The sequence below is a fragment of the Lineus longissimus genome, chromosome 2 (genome assembly GCF_910592395.1).
Source record: "Lineus longissimus chromosome 2, tnLinLong1.2, whole genome shotgun sequence".
Lineage (NCBI taxonomy): Eukaryota > Metazoa > Nemertea > Pilidiophora > Heteronemertea > Lineidae > Lineus > Lineus longissimus.
The window spans coordinates 19,541,699-19,562,734 of NC_088309.1; the positions used below are offsets into that span (position 1 = coordinate 19,541,699).

The following is a 21,036-nucleotide window of genomic DNA, read 5'->3' on the forward strand; positions in this document are numbered from 1 at the left end:
CTCATTGACCAATTTCGGCCAATTTCGGCCAATTTCAAGGCCAATTTCGGCATTCGACCCTGACCCATTTACAGATTCCTGGTTCCTTAACATTTTACTGAAATTGATAAGGTTTATCTTGACAACCAGTAAAGTGGATTTTTTATTTGTAAACGGATATCGAACCAATTGCGATTGCGGATACGGGAACATTGCGGAGGTTTTTGTGCTATTAAACGTTTGTCGATGGAATCACCTTGCACTGGGCAACACCGGTAACAGAAGGTACCGTGCACTGGCGAAGATCGGTCCGTTCACCCAGAGTCTTTCAATGAATTGGAAAACTCTGGTTCAACCAAGGACTTTCGTCGGAATGCACCCCGGGGTATATAACAATCAGGAAGGACCAAATCAATGATATCATTGAATTACAAAAGTTCATTTGATAGAGCTGAACCATAAATACATGTATAGAGCACTCTGAAATGAACAATCGAAATCACAAACTACATAAAATTGATTTCAATCTCAAGTAATTGCAAGTCGTATAGTAACTGCAGTGGGCAGTTTCAACACAACGAAAATGCCTTGCAATCATGCATATGAGATTGATATCGATCCACTCGATCGTATGTACATTACATACACGCATATTGTCCGGGAGCGATTTTCCCGTGATATCAATAGACCTACCATTTGTCATCACCGAAATGGTGTGGTTTCATTGGACATGCCTATTAAATGTCTTATTTAACATCTGTTGAACTGTATACATTATCTAAAGTCACGAATTTGGCGTTAGCTGAGTATTGTGTCAATTTTTGGCTTTGTCCGCTTTGGTTAAGCCAGTCGACTTTTGAGCGCCAACAAAGTGATAATAGAAACCCAACTGGCTATAGGGATTTTGATAGATTGGATGCATATCTTGCTAATTTGAACGATTATTATGCTTTTTTTCCCACAACTTCAACTTTTTTTGTATCAAAATGGCTGACAATAAAAAACAATGCTGTGTCATCGGCATGGTTTGGCGACTTTTGTCTATTTTACTCTATCCTTGGGCGAATTATGACATAAAAAATCGTCTCTATACGGTCTGTCACTGCAATGCGAATGCCCTTCATATATTACTGTATGTCGTTGATAGCATAAATAACCCACGTAAGGACCCTTATATACCGAGGAGTATTTTCAACACTAAATCAACTTAGTTTATATAACTATCAGATATTTATCATGACATGATGGTTCGAACTCCTGCACTAAGAAAGGACATTCAAATCGATAGACTCTCACCTCGTGATTATCATGTAATCAGACGGCACGACGATGCATCAGATCATATCACATTCAGTATAAAATAACTCTGCGTATAAACGCACAGAGAGGCCCGATAAATTATTAGCGAAAGGCCAATACCAAAATACGATAAGACAGCCCTGGTCAGTTCGACTCAAGGTCAGCCTTATTTTCGAAAGGTCTGAACAGACATAGGCCAGCGTATGTGCTTTGTAACAAATTGTTGTTATGCATAATTACTATCTATTGCTGACCAACACAAATATATACAGTCATGTAACTGGGTGCAGTGACCAGAGACACCATTAGACAACACAGAGTAATTTTGTCATCTGTTGTTTTTCAGGCCTATAGGAATAGTCAAAACAAAGTGGGCCTCACTGAGCCATGCACCCGAGCGTCAGAGCGGTGTTTAGGGAGACAATCAATACTGACAGCGGAGTATCAATCTCATTTCTAAACGCTTCAAACTTGATAGGCAGATCAACCCATGCATCTGCTTTCGACACATTTCATGCCAACCTAAGAGGTTATGGCTGTCTCACAACTTCTGTAATCAAAAGGAGGCTAATAAATAATCCATTATGAAAATGAAACATATCAACCAAGGTGTTTCAGAATATTATCACCATCTGATCGCCATTGGGCTGACTGTCTGATTCGGAAGCAGACGACATTATGATGACGTCATTAATGACAATGATTTTATGATGTGGAGAATACGATTGTCTAACATTGCTCTGGATCAATATATCATAACAGCCGGCTGATACATGTATATATATATAACACTGCAAGGTTGGAAAATAGCATTCTTCACTCGATGGTCTCAACTATCAAACATGGTGCATGGAGAGTGCAATAAACTCGTGATGTGAGATTGGAATTTGCCTGGCGTGCTCAAATGGCATTCTGAATGTTGCTATGTTACATGAATTCCTCAGAGATACAGGTTTTTGATACTCCTATACCTCTTATATGAAACATCGAGAGGCGGAGTAGGCCTATATTGAAAACAACTGGTGCCATGCAGGATGATAGATCGGGGCCTGTAAAACGTTTTTATGCAAGGTGCTCAAGTGCCATTTTTTCCCATTTTAGTAAAAGAGGAAAACAACAATGAGAGGCCAATGGAAAATCTGCATGTATTTGCTGCACTAAGAGAGATTTTAACATAAATTTCCGACTGCTATTCAGTTTTCAGACTGAATTCGGTCAAAGGACGGGTTTCCTCTACATCCGTGGCCACAGTGATATTTATCTTCACCCGTATGGAATATATTTGAAATTCTAACCTTGGCCGTAATATTAGCGTAACGGCGTGTGGGAAAGTTTCAATTTTTTTTAATTTTGAATTTTTAGCGAATGGCGTCGGCCTTTAAAGAAAGTCGGGCAAATTTCTACGAACCTTTTCACAAGTTCTAGCAAAACAATCCTTTTCGTGGTAACATCCATGTGTCTTTTGAACGGAAGATCCCTTTGGTCAATTATCCTCTATTGCAATATTGGTTCCGTTGGTGAATAGTCCTCTTATATAGTATCTAAATATATTTAATGTTGTTACTTGAAAATCATCTCGTGAAGTGGATTCCTTGGAACGATTTTCCTGGAGACATACGCGCCAAATGCTTGTCATTTTGTCATTGCTTTTAAAATAGACGTCTTGCTTTTATAGGAGGAATACTCCAGGGAACAAAATGTATATGTAACACGGGCACACAAACGAAAGAAACCATTAGTCAGAATATTCCTTTAACCTGGCCGTAAAATGGTAAACGAATGGCTCACCATGTGGCAAACCGATTGTAAGTGTGGCTAATAACACACGTAGACGTAGTTCGGCCCGTGTTTAGTAGCTTTGTCGCCCATGGCTGCCAAAAAACCGTGAATAACAGTAATCAGCTGGTCAGCAACGGGGTCTGATGAAGCCTGATAACAATACCATTGGCGACCAATATTTGATATAAGCGCATGCTTTGGAGCAAAAGTAACCTAGCCGATGTGGACTAGTGGCTCGGAATCTCGGCTATGGTCCAGTCCAGAGATCGTTTTGCTTCGAACCCCTCGGGTAAAGTAGCGCTGATTGAGCAGCTCCACATCTGAGTTTTCAAAATGGCCGGCGCTAAACTCGCGGATAACCTCTATAACTCGTTAACCTTGAGTTTCCGAAAAAATGTGGATTTTCAGATTTGATAATGGATGTGATTATGTGATCTTGCAGCTTTACATGTATACTATATATAATTATACCTAATGTACGCGAGTGAATATTTCCTTAAAGTACATACTGCAATCTGGTGAACGCATGAGTAGACTATCACAGATTCTTCGGAGAATATGATAAGGAAGGTTCCTTGGTTCAAGGATTCCACGTTCGTGATATCACAGGGACTATATTAGACAGGAGCCAGGTAGAGGTCAGAGTCCCCAGGGAGTTTCTCCCATCTGAGTAACAGTACAAGGAAACCTTTTACGCTTGTCCGATGAACACATTTGCTGCTTTAGGCAATAATAAAATGCAGCTGTATATGGGCGCAGTCCTTGCAGGCCTTGGCCTTCATATCAAAACTGTCGATGGGTAATTTCTTCCAACGAGCAGTTTCATGTCTTCAAACGAAAGTTCAGACACTATACTTTGTGACTTTTTATATCTCTCGCCACTTGTACTATATATATATATATATTTAAAAACCAGTGATCAGTATCACCATGACCATGAATAGTGCCTCCCCCACCTCCATTACAATATCTGGCACAATTATTGCACGCCAATTGCTTCACGATGTGCACTCCAATCGATATCCCATGGCTTCAGCGGCCGCGATCGATACCCGTGTTACGATAGGCCCGGGACATCATCGGAATACCAAGGAATATGTCGGGATAAAACAGAAAATAAGACAGATAAAGTGAAAAAATTCAATCCTACCTTTTCTCTAATTGATCCCCTGGGATATCATTAGGCCAGGTTGGCATTTTTGTATCCATATTGTGGTCTACATGATTGAATCGTTGGGATATCCGTAGAGTTAAGAAGTCCTATGCTCACGTTAGGACGAGGACGCAGCTGTCATGCGCACCGAGTGCATCAAAGCTTGATTCAGGTCATAGGCCCCTGGACCGGTATCAGATAGTCCGCAAGGGGGAAAGGGTATGAGTCAAATGATCTGAGTCATGGAAACGCGCCCGGAAACCGTATCACCCTGATGGCAAATTTCCAGCGGAATCTTGCCCAATCAATTTTCACATCCACGGAGAGTGGTATTGCGCTAAGGAAGGACGTAATGTATATCGAAGACAGGTTGTAAGGACTTGTCTCCCCAACCTCATATATGGGAATGGGACATCCCGTATGGCATAAGCATTGTTTCCCATGAAATACGGGCATTGTATATGTGCACAGCTGCTCAGCTTTCCACCAATCAAATTATTCCATTTCAGCGCTTAAGGCAAATGCTTAAACGGTCTCCTGGTCGTTTTGACGGGGCTTTGATCGGGCTCGTGGTCGGCGACACCGGCCGGGAGCGAGAGGGCTAATTGCTGCCACGTGTCGGTCCCAAAGGTTTTTCAGGTAATGCTAAGAATAACCCCTTTTGTATCCTTATTGCTCGCAAGGAAAAACAGTCGAGAAACAACAGACAGCTATAGGGAGACCCTGGATTAGGAGGAAACAGAGTAAAATATGTCAATCTGTCTTTCGGCGTTCCAAATAATGAGCCGGATAAATATTAAAAAAACGGAAACTCTTAAAAATGTTTACCGGTTCACCTTGACCATGGACCATCTTGATAAAATGTTGCTTATATATCATGTTCATGAAAGTTTGTGAGGTGTCTTATTCCTTCGCAAGAGACTGCGTTGGTCCTGGAAGTGGCACTATCTCAGGGAACCGGCGGCATCATTTACATCGGATAGTACATGTACTTGCACTAATTCACTAAAAGTTGTTTTTTTTCACATTATATGAGGTGGTCAGGCTGGAGACATTTGCGTCATATGCATGACCGGTCAGAAACATGGCTTTATCATGCAGTGAACTCTTTTTAAACTCAGTCTTATACCCTTGCTACCCTTGATGCGTTCTGGAGCTATTTGTGAAGTAACCATCTGTCGATCCAGCTGCAATCCGTACTTGTCTCGGGAGAAGGTAACTTTTGAACAGCGGGTTGTATTGGACTTATTAGTAAAGAGGAATCGCCCTTATAGCAGACACCTTAAGGACAGCCTCTGTCTTAAGAACAGTGCATTTAGTGCTCCCAAATTGGTCACTTCCATTGAAAACAACCTCTGTAATCATGACAACTCTCAATTAAGGACAGCATTTTTCCGCCGTAAAGTGAAGCATCTTTCAACTTCAGGGCCTTTCCCTCGGCACTTACTGAGTTTGCGTGGGGAGGAGCACATACGACTGACCCTGCAGGTATTCGAGGATGAGGGCGAAGCAGAGGTCGGGATATTCTTTGAGGGACCTTGCTTGACTATTCAGCAGATCATCATTAAACATAACCCGTATCATTAGGGTGTAAGGTCATTAGTCTGATCTGATTATCTACATGGAGGTGCACCTTGGTCAACCGGGGTCGGACCCTGGGAATGAAAACAGTGCCTGGAGACCGGGAATGAAAACAGTGCCTGGAGACCATTACCCAATTACGATCCCAGCAGTCACCCATCTGCCCTCCGCCACGCGTCTCACCCAAGTTGACAGAGTCGAAAAATAGCCGTTAATAGGTACCGCCTTAGCGCGCGTTTCATTCGGTTTTCTCAATGAAGCCATAAGGAATGAACATCTTTAAATATAGCATCATTAGCCAAACTTACCTTTCAGTAATATTTGATTTAAATATTGTCTTTGATATGGGCTGGGTTAATATAAAAGGCATCTTGATCATCCACTTGACGCACGGTTTGTCCTAAACGGTTCTGTATATTGGCCATTTTAAGCAGAAGCGAAGTGTTGTCGTGGATGAAGTCCAAGTGACGAGGCAGTGATGTGCCAAGCTAAAGGTGCATGTATGAGTAAGGGTTACTGTGGCTCATCCATACCTGCGTTGATGGAGAGCCAAGCGAGCACTAAGAGCTCTCTAAACTCCTGTGAAACGAGGGCAGTGATATCCACTTGGACACCCTGTACATTCGAGGAGAATATTCAATGTTTTATAGCTGCCTTACGAAATGTCAGGAGAATATGATATAAACGCCAAAGAAATGTCAGAATAATTTATCCTTTTGTAGGCCTTATACCCGCAATATCCGCATCAATACCGATCATATAAGGTTCCTATAACAACGACTTCCCAATGATTAACTGCCCGAAATGTTGCTGCGTTCTCCCTCAAGTTATTCACCGATAAATCTTAGCCACTGCAATATCGGTAGCCAAGAATGCTCTTTTTCTCAGAACCAGCTCGTCACCAAGTACATTTAGGAGTGATTCACTCTCGAATGCTCCAACAAGTACATTGTGAGTGATTTCGCCTGGGTTTCAGGGAAAGAACTCTCACCGGTGTCCATTACTATTAAAGAGGTTGGCACTATCCTTTGCCGAAGGAGAACATATTGGGACTAAAGAGCTCCACCTATAAAATCCTTCAGAAGGAAAGACAGTTCCATACATGTAGATTTATATTAGAACGCTATGGCAAAGTTGAGCGAAGGCCGTTGGCGATCTACATGGAACTGCCAGCACCGCGGGGTCTCGGGTTTGGAGGACGTCCGCCCTCGAAGTGCTCGACATCTTCTCCCACACCAGATTTATTTGGAAAGTAGAGCATCCTTGTATTTGGCTCTGGTGTTTTCTTCTGAAACAACATTGCCTCAAGCAAATTTCTAATAATCTTCTGAACCAGGAAGGAAATCAGCTTTTTTCAATTTTGTGTTCGTTTGAGAGTGTGATTCGCAGCGACCCCAAAACCTTGTGCTCTAAGCGACCAAATAAACCCTTAGCGGCCAAAAGTCGATTCACTATATGGATGGTCAAAAATCACCCCCAAAACATCAGACTCCAAAACCGTGATCCCACGGCGAGTAGTTTATGGTTTGCAGAACTATCATGGGTCTACTGGACCTCAGGTTATTAATTTCATCGGAGTATCTGGGAAAAAACTTTGAGTTGATTAATGTATTATAGTTTTGTGACTAGTGTGCATACAGAACCCTGTGCCGCCTTCGTCAGAAAGTTCGATTGCTTGCGGCATTTGCATGCAAGAGATTTTCACATCAACCCTATATAATTCGCACATTCACTGAACAAACTGTTCGAAATCAAATGGACCAAAGCTTCAAAAACTCATTTGATTTTCACAGCTTTCATTATGAAGATGAATGACTCTTTTCCAACTATCATGAGTATACGCAGATAACCTACATTTCAATTCTGAGGCCCTGTTATATCGAGTCCAGGGTAGTCACTATAGTCTCTATTGCAATATTTGTTCAGGCCTTGATTACAGGAAAACGTTTTGTTTGTCGTTCATCCGTTGTATAACACTCATGTGATGAAATTTCAAGAGAAAACAAAAGAGTATAGTCTCATCCGACCCGAGCCGCCAAACGCTGGCTCACCATGGAGTCAGAACTACACATGGGCACGTAATACGATGTAAAGCATTTAACTGCCAAAAACGTCTCTTTTTCCGAAATCGCTCTTTGGTTGCACTTGGTGTTCCCGGGCTCAAGTGCTAACGGAGCTACAAGCTGCTAACGACATAACCTGTTCTAAATGAGCCGCTATAGGATACATGTACATTTATATCATACCAATACAGTTTGGTAGCGGCTAACATGGATTTAATGTCATCTTCGTTGGTTATTATATCAGCCGATCTTAATGTTGCAGATGGCATATGGTCCGCTATAAGAATGAGCCCAATTTAGGACCGGATTACCACCTTCATTTTGGGAGGGCACTGCCAGATGGTCAACCTTTATCGTGATTGCCACAAGGATATCACCCGAAAACAATTGTTCGGTTCAGTCACGAGTTAATATCATGAAAGCTAACTGGATAACTAGGGTATAGTCAGATATTTGTTTGTTAAACATTGATGAAAATTCCCAACCTCGAAACCGAAGATCTATCTATTTATAATTCCACTGTGACTGTTCTAGTTGCGTTATCGATTTGTCGTATGTCGTTCTGGCAGACGGCCATAGCTATTTTTAGACCCGGGAGGGCTCGATCGATCTGTTCGGAGATGGCGATATTTGCAAAACCTGAAGGCAAATTGTACGGCGGGTTTGTATTTGAAGGGGACAGACAAGACTAGAAGGCAAATAAATGACTGGTGCATATGTAACCCGAGGATGTAACTATCTGACTGTCACTTTTTTTGTCAGAATGACGCTTATACAGTGCACAAACCGGGTGCCTCAAAAACAGGAGGTCTTTACTCTAAAAACTAATGGTTAGTGTGATCAAATTCCAGTGCGATGGCTGTGTCCTTGAGTGGGTTTAAGTGTATCTTCACTGCATCTCTGCGTCCATGTATATCCGAGCAGTGCCAGTGACTTGAAAATGCTGTGCAGAAATCTTCTTTATGTCTGCTTTGGCAAGCCATTCCGCCAATGAATAAATACTACCGGCCGGTAAATGCCTTTAACAGAAACTTATTACTTCTTTCGGTCTTTAGTTATACACTGTCAGTTAAGCAAATCTGGACTTCGTGAATGTTGCAATGAGTTCATCAGAACTGCAGATGATCCCAGCACCGGGCCGGAATCAATTACCTGGACAAATGGTTGATCAGATGATATTGATTTCAGGTCATCACAAGTTCACTGATGGAAAGGCACATTGTTTATTACCTTCGCTGGCCTCGGATCAAAATCCGATAACAAAGCTCATGATATGATATATGGATTTGATGGATGCGAGTCCAATGAAAGCAAGGGAAAAATGACAATCGTCTTTCTCTTCGCATCGTTTAATGCAGATGAAATCTGATAACTTGGATTGCTATACTTCATGAATCGAAACCTTTTTTTCAATTATGATTAAAACTCAGATTATTGACAGCTATTTCGCTCGACAAAATGCTCCAAGTCTGAGGTACACTTGGCTCATGTTTGGATATCAATCATCACTATCAACAACGGACACCAACTAATGTTCTTCTTTACATCGACAAGACAACACTTTTCTACACTACGCTAAATCATAGCTTCGCCTGTTGCGGAAATTATCAGTAACGTCGACTGACAAATGGAAAAACGAAAAAAAGGCGAACGATCGTCTTCATCAATCTGTTAGCTTGGATTGCTGCATTACCGAGCGACTAGGATTTGAGAAGCTCATCAGCGGCATTGCGGGGGCGAGGACTGGATAAGGACAATGTTCTCAATTGTTACGGCGTCTTGGCAATCCACTATACAAGCAATGTTGGTTGGTCTCCTTTACATGGTGTTTTGTATACCAATTTTTTTAATTCGGCTATTTCGGTTGCCTCTAATGCATAAACCAGCTCTCTATTATTTTAGTTCAGCCACTTTTTAAGCACGATATACATGCATGTATATTCAAATGCCTCTCTTGTCGTATCCTCAGCTGACCTAGTCGCTCCGGGTCATAGGAAAGAGTCATTTGATCGACAATCGATATCATAATATACTGAGATGCTGTTGGCGACCTAAGTGCTTCATGTAACAGCTGATGTATATCAGTCTTCGCCAGCTTCGAAGATGAGACCAGGCATTGACCCAATGACATAGATCTAGCTATGGCCATGGACACAGTTTTACGCTCCTTCGATCGAGATTCAAATGGGAGCCGAGTGACATCTATAAAATATCAAAGGTTCGCCGTGTTTTGCTGTGCATGTCCAAAGGCAAGGCCCGCCGGGAAGCAAGGGAATGCCAGTCCTGTCGCCATAATTCGTATCTCTAAAAAGCGTGCGACATTTACATGAGGCTCCCGATGCAGCCAGATTCTCGAAGGGGCGAGGGGAATACCAATACTATGCAATACCATGTAGTGCGTCAGGAGTGTAAAAGTACATCCACTCGACCTTCATGCCAGGGACATTAGCATTCAGTCATTTTCAAATTCTTTTAACCCACGACACATGTTACAAATATATAGAAAATCAATCGCCACATTTAGAAAATAAGTTACCACTTAGACTGTAAATCAAATTAAAATGTACTTGCACTTCTTCGAACTTTTCCTCGAACTGCAAATGCACTATGATAATGTCGAATTATAGGATAAGTGAATATGAAATATATTTTCTCGTCCGAACCAAGCGTGCATGAACTTAATCGCCGGAGGGGGATGCACCCTTTATTCTTGTATTTACAGATGGTCTGATAGACATCAAAGTCGACATATTTTAAGAAGAAATTTGTCCTGGTTACCTAAGAATATTATGTCCCCCACCAACACAAACTATAGAATGAAGGAAATCCCCTAAACAATGATTTAAGGAAATTTAACGTTTATCACAGAAGTCAGGGTAAACAGTCAGCACGGGATGCGCGCATGTGACGGCAAAATTTTAAAAAAAAGATTTTTCGGGCGGCGGCCAAAACCGGCGCGGCAGGCGGGGACAGGAAACAAATCTAATCTGTACTTGCTCTTACTATTACTTTTATATATCTCTGACGTGCAGAATAATCTGATATTTACCGGTTCCGATCGATTGTTAACCAATATCATAATGTGCGCTTTGCTCACAAGATGATTGGTATAATCGGGTAACCGGCAACAACTATCGTAAAATGCGTATATAGCCTGAAGCTATATTCTCATGGGCCATAGATTTGGAGTTGACTCCAAATAACGCGTACGATGCCAGAAAATGACAAAATGTGATAAATCCACACCGGTCCGAAAAAGGTATAGGACATTCTGTCATCCCACTTTCAGGGGACTCTCAGTGCATGCTTGTACCTCTCAGTCTTCTTCTTTTTCAGCGTTCGGGAAAAATCCTTACATTTAATACGCCTGAAGGACGCTTGGATCTCGGAGTCTTGTGTGTCAAGATGCTTTGAAGCCAAACGTGTTAAATCCCTTCCCGTCTATACAGTGTATATGTCAACTAGCAGACTACTCACACTTTAGCCAGCTATGTATACATCATAACAAAGTGATACCATGACTAATTAAGAAAATCCAGTTTTATACTCAGTACCATGCCAAATATACTAAAGTTTCAGTACATGTGCAATGCATTTACACAGACTTATCATGGTGAAATCGTGGACACTTTGTGCCTCATGCGCGACCCTGGATCTACTTTGATCTTGAAGATAGATGGAAAGAGTTTCCGGCGACACGTCGCATGCTCATCTCAAAGAAGGAAATATTGGGACAAGTATAGAAATATGAGATGTTTTTGGAAACAGGAACATACAAGGAAATAATGTCTCTGCAGGATGTAAAGAGATATATGAGAGGGCACCTTTTTGCAACTACATGTAGTCAATTCATAAAAAAGTGTCTTAAAAATGTACGAATGCTGCATCTGGAAAAAATTACTTTGGACAACTACCAGAGCTTAAAAAGAAATATCATCACCTATTTTTGTTCGCTCCCGGGCAATTTGTCCGCCAGCTCACTAGCCACATTCTGAACCATCAGGGTTACTCGGTCCGTTACCTCCTCTCATACGGATCCAAGGCTTTAGGGTCAAGACGACTAGCCATCACCATGAAGATTCCGGCGAGTTTATATTGTGCCCCGTTACCGGTACATTAATTTGAATCACAGAACCAAGAAAAAAATATATCTATTTTTGGTAATACCACATGTACGATTAAAGGCTGAATTATGCTGTACCATCTCCGCTCCCTTAAACCCCTTCTTTATGCTGGTGAAAGTAAACTTACCTGTAAGATAGAAGGAAACCGGAGACCCTGGAGGAAACCTACGCTGTCGAAGCCAGTTACCCTCTCTATCTACGGGACAGACCGCGGAATCGGGTGACAGGGTGACGGGCGCCCTTTGGAGTGGACGACTTGGTCATCTCCATAAACTGGCCAACTCCTCTAAGTGCTCCAAAGGTTCAAAGCATATTGTGATAAATCATTTTTATGGGTTTTCCTCCGACGACACATGTCGAAACATTAATATCGGAAAAGATGAAACCAGACCCAATAACAGCCATTTCATACTCTTCTACCGGTAATCACGTCAAAGCGACAAAGGGCTGGCTTGACTTTTCTGTGTAGAAAATCCATCTATGACGTCAATTTCGCGCAAATCCTTCTCCACGTTGCTGGAGCCTACGCATTCCTTTATTTTATTCAGTGTTTGGTCGCCGGATTTGAGAAGCATTGCCAAAAACGTGGGCGTTAAGAAGCTATACGCTGTGGTACGGTATCTAATTGAAGGGATGCTGAGATTGTTTTTTTATTCGTCTCTGAGATTGTTGACCTTTAGGTTGAACATGTTGAAAGAAGGATAGCGAGTGGATTGCGATTGGTTTAGCGACAACTTCGTTCCGGGCAGGAAATAACATGCATGCAATGTTATCCGTCCAAAAATTTTATAGCCGGTCTTTTTCAAAAATGAGTAATTCATGACACAAACTCCAACGTTAGAATGCTGATCGATTTTTTCTCGAACGAATCATTACATTAATTTGGAGGCGAATTATCTTGTACATGTAATAGCCCCCTATTGGCAGAATTTGGCATGACCCAGTGCAAGATGCCAGAGTATGGTATTGCGTTTACATTTTTAATAGCCTTTATTTATTCTTTGTACCAATGAATATTGACAATTCAGAACCATTCCGGATATTTCTGCAACTACACATTTAAAAACAAGTTTGCGGGGTGTTGCACCCGCGACGTGGTCGTGGAATTCATTAGCACGTTGCATTGATTACGAATGAACGTTAAATTAATCGTTTCATCAATATAATACGTGGGTAAAAAGTTATAAAGTCTGAAAAACATATCAGATTATGAATCAATGAAAATTGCTGAATATATGAATGGTTCAAAATACTAACTTACATGTTCATGATCAATGATATCAAATTCTGATGTTAGATAACTGTGTGAACCTGTGTAGGTGAGCCCACCTACATCCATTGGTCTCCAATCTAGACTGATCGATAATTGATTTCTCTATCAGCGGCGTTTTTTGTGGGAGTCGTTGAGACAAAGGTTAGCCCGCGTCTAGGAATCTCTTACACACTAAGAAATGAAGGTTTTGAGCTGGAAAATACATAATGCCGTTGTGCAGTTAAAATATGCACGCAAATTTGCTGAAACTTGGTATATTGTATTTGTGTACAAAGTATACTATATGTACATTTTCAAATTCGAGTTTAATTCTCAAATTTTAGAATAAACGGAGTTTTCCTTTAAGGAAAAGGAAGAGAAAACACTCAGTACCCCATGCAGGTAAGGCTCTAACAACCAAACAATTACCATCAACCAACGAGCAACCATATAAGCTACTATACATGAGAAGGTACAGAGAACACTTCTTATCATTCCTTATCAGAGTTTCGGGATAACCATCAAATCATTTCGAGCACTTGCCGAAATTAATTTCTCCTCTTCACTTCGTCTCAAGCCAATTTGCTTGAGATACTTGTGCGGCTAATATCACATCTACCTCAGAACAACTGGAACGCGCAGTATACGGTAGATTAGATACGTCATTTTTTTATACCCGAGTTTGGAAGTGTCTGATAACGGCGTTGTCGACGGGAAGTATACTAAATAGCTGTCATTTTGACACACTTTCAGTTTTTTTAAGAGATGTTTTCCATCCCTGTCATTTGTTTAATGATTTAGCTTTAAAGGGACAACTTTGGCATGAGATATGTTGGTTTTTCATACAAAAATGACTTCCAGCAAGACCCAGAAGTATTAGGGTAGCAGGAAGGGTTGGGCGTTTGTGGTTTCTGAGTCTGAGGGGGTTGGTGTCTGTTGACTGTGCTTTAAGAGAGACTAGGCATGGCGCCAGTCTCTCTTAAAGCACAGTCAACAGGCATTTGGTCTCAGTATTTGGGTTTTGATTGCCATGACTGTACCCCTGTAAAAGTCAGAGGAGGAGAAGTTTGGAATGATGAAAGCATTGAAGAAGAAGAAATGTTATTATATATTGAGGAAAGCAAAATTTATTATGAGACTAGAAGGCAGTGTCCTGACTTGATTATTTTGAAAATGGCAGTCTGAACACATTAAAAGGTGGAACATGGCATTTTATCGACTTTGAAGTGTTCCGCAGTTAAAGGGAGACTATAGGCAGCAGCTAGGTAGGCAAGATAAAGTCATACAAATTTGCCAATAGGGGTCAGTCATATCTCTAGGCATGGCGCCAGTCTCTCTTAAAGCACAGTCAACAGGCATTTGGTCTTAGTATTTGGGTACAGAATCAAGGCAGCTCAGAGAGCAATGATTGAACGATGCTGTGGACAAGTCCAAGGATACTGCATCAGTCACGACCAACTTCTCATCAGAAAGCGTCACCACCAGCATATTCAATGTTCAGTTCCAACCTGTACCAGTCCAATGCACGCCTGTCATGGTCAGCAGTGGTCAGCTTAGCGCGATGTGGAACATTCTTCCGAAACTCAAGCGAGGGAAGTCTGCTCATTAGCCTATCTCGCGCACTGCTCCTTCTTGTCAAACATCGTAGTGAAATCGTGGTACAGTGGGGCGTCCTCGAGGATTGCAGCTGGTCGGACAGACGTGAGGTGGAATGTGGGCGGCTGCACTTCTTCGTTGATGTGCGATGGCAGATAGCACAGTTGTTGCGTTGCATGACAGCTGAAAGTGAATGTGATATCATAGAACTGAGGCGTTTGCAATGAGACTATAGGTGAAGTAGAAGCAAGGAGTGAAATGGGCCATCTTCCAGTGACTAATATACAGAGTAAGGGCACTGGGTGTTGTTAGATTCAGCATTGAATGTATTCCTCGTACAAGCGTGAATAGTGTGGACATACAGTGAGAGGTGAGAGACCCCTATTGACTACTTCTTGTAACTTTATCTTGGATATTATATTAGTATTGAACTTCTAGCCATGGATTATGAAGAAATTGAAGTTGTAGGCATGGAATATGAAAAATTATTCAACGTTGAAAGACATTATTCCATGAGGCTTTGCCGTGATCGCAAAGGACGCGACACGATTGGTTCACATGCTAATGAGGTATGATAATGATAATTACCTCTATAATGCTACTTGGATAGCGACTGTGTCGTTGATTGCAACAGTGGTCTATGTCAATGTGTGCCTGTAATGTCAATGAAGTATGATGAGGTGATGACGATAGTGCAATTGACTAGGTGGCGCATTTTAGAATCAGCAGTGAGCACTGTGTGTAACATGGTGGAGGCAGCGGAGATAATAACTGTGTCGAAAGTATTGTTATAGGGCCTTCCCTAGGCCCATGGGGTTAAATTTACAATCCACGATTGAAAAGATGTAGTTTGATCGCATTCAACTATAAATCCATTGAACAGTTGTGTTCCTTGGCTTTAGTCAACCGATGACCTTTTGTTGGGCCATGATCGGGGATTGTAAACTGTAAATGTATTATGGACTGGGAGACGGGGGAAACACAAGTGAAATAGACCAAAACAAGTGATTTTGGGGCTTTGGTTTAGACGCATGCCCCACATGCGCCATGCGGGATTATGCGGGATTATACGGTTCATGTGAACTTGTTGACATCTACATGATCTAGTGCCGTTATTGGTCATGGTACATGGTAGGCCTAATCATCATGGCAATATGTTTCAGGAAAAGCTCGGAGTAAAATGAACTGCCGATGAATAATGATGTTGTTCATGTTTACCATGTTTACTATACATAGCCATAGGGTATGCACTGGCCAGTGCACTTTCTGCACGTCGTCATGGTCATGTTACATGTTAGTCATGTACGTGATACCTTGCATATTTTGTTTTTTGAATGCGCATGCTTTTTGGGCAAATTCACTTGTACCAACACTAATGAATAATGTCTTCTTATCCCTATGACTCCATACACAGTGAGGGCATTGTCCCATTCTCATCAAATGGTAACTTATTGTACCGTATTAGGGTGGAAGTTGGGGAGCAGATACCTACCGCTGCACGCCTGTCATAATCAGCAGTGATGAGCTTAGCGCGATATGGAACATTCTTCAGAAACTCAAGCGAGGGAAGTCTGCTCATTAGCATATCTCGCGCACTGCTCCTTATTGTCAAACATCGTAGTGAAATCGTAATGGAAAACGTCTGGCTTTGCGCCAGACGTTGAGACTAATAAGTGAAGAACTAGTAGGTAAAGAACTTCTACTTGCGCGAGACTGCTCTGATAAAATTATCATTGCAGAGACTACGGTGACGTACACATATATTTTTTACAATCAAAAATGCCCTCAAAAGACGACATGGAATGATTATTTTATTGATATTTCCTACTATATACCTTCCAATTATCACTTTATACAAATAGATCGGCGTTAGGTCGCATGCTTTTCTTTCCTGGTGACACTATAAAGCAAAATAGTTGCAACCCCGTAAATGCGCTATAAGTCCAATAATAAGTGACGGTGACCCGTTATAAATGTTTCGCCAGCTTCGCTTTTTTGCCGCTACGCGGCGCGTTGGGCCCTTGCGTCGAGATTTCTCCAAACAGGATAATTGAAAAGTCATTCACCCTGCAATTAACAATGCACTAGAATAGGCAGTAACCATAGGCCTGCCTGAAATTCACATGCCATGTCCAAAACTGCCTCGCAACACCGTCCAACTAATTGTCAGAACTCAGCATCTTTTGTGATACTACTGGTGGCGGCGAATGGTGGCAAGCATGCAGAGTCATTATCCTCCTGGCCAGGTAACTACCACGCCCAAGTTGTCCAAAGTTATCCCAAGTTATCATCTCAGAATTGCATCCTACTTGGAATACAATGCAACGTAGAACCTTGCTCACTACGTGGTCGCGCTGTTGCCAGAGACAAACAGGAAATTCAAGCCTTGTTCTCCAGGGTCCAGAGAAAGTTTTTTTCCTGTCATTTGCTAATCCTCCGTAAATCAGCGGAAGGTTGGTGTTCATTTAGCTGACTCGCGGTCAGGACTTCCGATGCTAATGTCAGCGTTTAATGCTTCTCCGGCCCTGCATAAGCGAACATTACCCTCGATTTCTCCAGAATGGTCAGCATCTGAAGTGAATACTATATACCGCGGACGTATTAGCAACGCGTTGCAGATTATATGACAGTGGTTACGTCTGGGCTGTCGTCTTGAAATGCTTTGTAGACAATGGTTGCAAAATTAAGATTTTCATAAGTCTATATAGAGCGTCACCTCAGCTCGTCTCTATAATTTGATAAAAGGGAGAATCCATTAACGTGTTCATATGTATACTGCACATGAATAGATCCATATTCATGATTATTTACCTTAAATGTTGCAAATTGAATCTTCATAATGGAGTGTACGCTGTAATGGAGTGTAGACAGGTAGGTTTCTATACACATAGTCGTTCTTACGTACATTGTACACTAAAGGGACAACTTGGGTATGAGATTTTGATTTTTTGTACTAAATTTGCTTCCAAAACGACCGTGACTTCTCAGGTGGTATGCAGGTCCTTTCATAGGGGCAGCGCATGGTGATAACACTCATGTATGTATGGGTGGGTTTCAAAAGTGTAGCTTTTCTGTCCTTTCTATGTATACTAAGTATACTGTATGTTTGCAATTGTAAATCCAATGGTTTTGACTAGTATTAAAATGTATCCATATGGAAAAGAAAAGAAAACTCTGCAGCCTGAGCGCCAAGAGATGATTTACCGCTTCGCATATCAAAGGCGCTACGTAGCGTACATGGATATGATGACATTTATCAATTCTCCAGTGTCATCTACTGAAAGGTTGGGTGTGATGTGTGATGTTATCAAAGAGAGTGTATACACTGGTAGTTATGAGACTCTCAGTGGTAGGGGCTTATCGGGCTGTATATATACTAGGACCTTCTTGGGAATTCAAACATCTCAGTGCGGCTTGCAACCTAAAAAAGCTTGGCGCGCACACTCAGGTTAAGACTGCGAAATCATGACGCAGATCGAGGTCCTTAGAATCGACACAATGCCACTGACGATCACAATACAAAACTTAATAAGCAGGTTTTGCATCCCTTACGAACGACGACGAAGGACCTCAGGTTTTGGACTCCACTATACGCCGACCCGGACTCGTTACACCCTGAGAGGAGGCATGCCGACTTAATACCGGCAGTGAATGTCAATCCTAAAGTCTCCTCCTTTTACCGACGATGGTATCTCGTGCGATACTCACGAGTGTAATGTTAGTGGTGTCGCGATATGGGACGTGGGACAGGAAGGGAATGCATGGAGACACCCAATAACAGCCGTTCTGTCGGCTGATCAGGGGGAGTCGGCTGATCAGGGGGTGTAGTAGGGGATATACCCCGCACATCGACGGTAGATCGGCATGGAAGGGAGGCTGTACAGCGCAGTAACTCGGATAATTCAGAGTGGAAGTTCTGTCAAGTTCTGCGCGAATTCATTTATGCACGACACTCGTATATAGCGTGGCGAATCAGGGAACTCTTTAAAAAGCGTCATCAGATCTATAAAATACATTGATTATACTCGTCATTCGTAGCGCGCTTCGTAAGGGTTACGAAACCTGCCTATTATCAATCAAGCTTTGACATTATAGATAAGTGCAAGGTTTACATAATTCTAGACTTTTAAGTTGCTTTTACTTAATGCATCATATATATCACCCAACAGCACCTATGAAAACCCATCAATAGCCTTATATCAGACTGAAGTAAAATGTATATGAATGAACTCAACGGAATGATACTGCCAATTCACAGATAAAGTGTTTTATAAAAACGCCCAGCATTTGAAAACGCTGAGTTTATATGTGTAATGAGCAGACGAGTGTTATTTAAGGATGAACTATAGAACAGACCCCGAGGGGCTGGACCAGGTATCGGTCTATCGATTCGGGATGAATACAGTATATTATCTGCGTGCGATATAGAGATACCAATGAAAATATGTCTTCGTAACATATAAATACGTATATCTTCAAAGTGAAGTGTCACAGTTCAAAAAAATGTCATAGCTCATCGGTCATTCCTCTCTTGCTGTACATCTGTATACGACGTATTATATGAGTAAAAAACCCAGAATCTGAAACGCCAGTAGGATGTTGCATAGCTTCCCCGGCCTTAGGTTCCACATTGACCCTCAGATCAAAATACTATTCCACTCACAAACTAGTATGCTATATGAACCTGAATGTGAACCAATGATATAGGTAATGATATTGTATGTCCTTTGTAAATGCAATGTCAACGTGATGACTTTCATAAGGTTTCTTCAGCAGCTTGAAGTAAATGGGGAACTGAATATAGACCTTCAACATGACCTCGATATCGAACAAGGGTTGCATTTATATGGCGGTGTTGACAAAGGAAATTTGATCTCATGGTTCACGTCGGCAACCTTGACCTGCACAGGAAATAAGTGAGGGTTTTCCATCAATTTTCAACTTATATTCAAAGCCATACTGGAAACTGATTCATTTCGCTTTCTAATACGCGAGACTTCCAAAAAATTGAGTACATGGATGGAGACGTATAAATCTAATTAATGGTTACAAGCATGGTACATTTTTTGTATGATTATGAGTGTCTCAATGTTAGCAGAGATGGATGCACACATGCACGTTCTGTATATACTGTATGCATTCTCTTAACCTGTGAGGACCCAAAGCCAGAAACACAGAGTCGCCTTGAGCAACCGATTACAGCATCATTTTCACCTCATCTCAAGCATTTCAGCATCTTGTTCCTCGGAAAGATCATCCACAACAAAGAGTGCCCTTTCTTTGTTACTGCGGTAAACACTGCGTTACCAAGGAAACGTAAAATCCCGGGGTCTCGGTATTTAAAGTCTACAGTATGATTTTATCAAGCGTAAGCATGCCAATAATATTTCAGACTCAAGGAGCGGTATGAAACGAATTTCATAGTACAGCAGGTCACCGGCCTTTGATTAAAAACCAATGCTAATCGTTGCTTTGGTTTTTAAATTCTCAGTCAGTGCTCTCTATAAAAAAGGAAAAGAGACTCAGACCCAAGTCTTTTGCTATGACTGCCTCGCGGAAACAGCGAGGGCAGATTCAGTTGGCAAAGGCTCCCCGCTCTCCAGGCGCGATCCCACACTCTAAAAAGTAAGTGTTTCTGGCTTTTCAAAACACTTTTACTAGTAGAGTTTTTCAGCCAACACAAATGTGCGCCTCTAGAGGTCTTTCAGAGAAATGAAAAGAGCTTATTTCCTTGAAAAACCTCAATGGGTGCATATCTGTGTTGGCTGAAAAACCCTAAAAGGTTTTCCAAATGTTCAATCATTTTTATATTTTAGAGTGCATGCGGCAATGAAAGCTGACGTAAAAACAAGACCCTAAGTTCCAGGTTTGTAGCACCTCAATCCTCAGACCCCAGCTCCCGATGACAGCATCATCAGTCTGCACACGAAGGTAAATCCGTTACATTGAAGCTAAACACTTTCCCGCCTTCCCGACAGGTTTCCCGGGGAAACGCGTGACAAACAGCTCTGGTTGTCTGTGTTTAGTTGCAATACTGATATGAACATGCAATTCATGGTATTCAAGGAAATTTCTTCGGGGTAAGGTAATAATTACTAGCTTTACAGCAAGAATGCTTCGATCTACCAGCTTACCATGCTCACAAGCAAGAATTATCAGCTTTACAGCATGAATGCTTCGATCTACCAGCTTACCATGCTCACAAGCAAG

The 21,036-nt window shown here is 41.7% G+C and overlaps 1 protein-coding gene across 2 annotated transcripts in view; it reads right to left on the reverse strand.

Moving 5' to 3' along the window:
• LOC135482744 (uncharacterized) overlaps window positions 1–21,036 on the reverse strand; it is a 44,729-nt gene that overhangs the window by 21,027 nt on the left and 2,666 nt on the right. The window contains exon 1 of one of the 2 annotated variants that reach the window (XM_064763070.1): window positions 4,208–4,345. The exons of the other annotated variant lie outside the window; for it this stretch is intronic. Coding sequence (XP_064619140.1) covers window positions 4,208–4,266 — 59 coding nt within the window. The 5' untranslated portion in view covers window positions 4,267–4,345. Of the gene's footprint in view, window positions 1–4,207; window positions 4,346–21,036 lie in introns of those variants that run through there. 2 annotated transcript variants of the gene reach the window in all.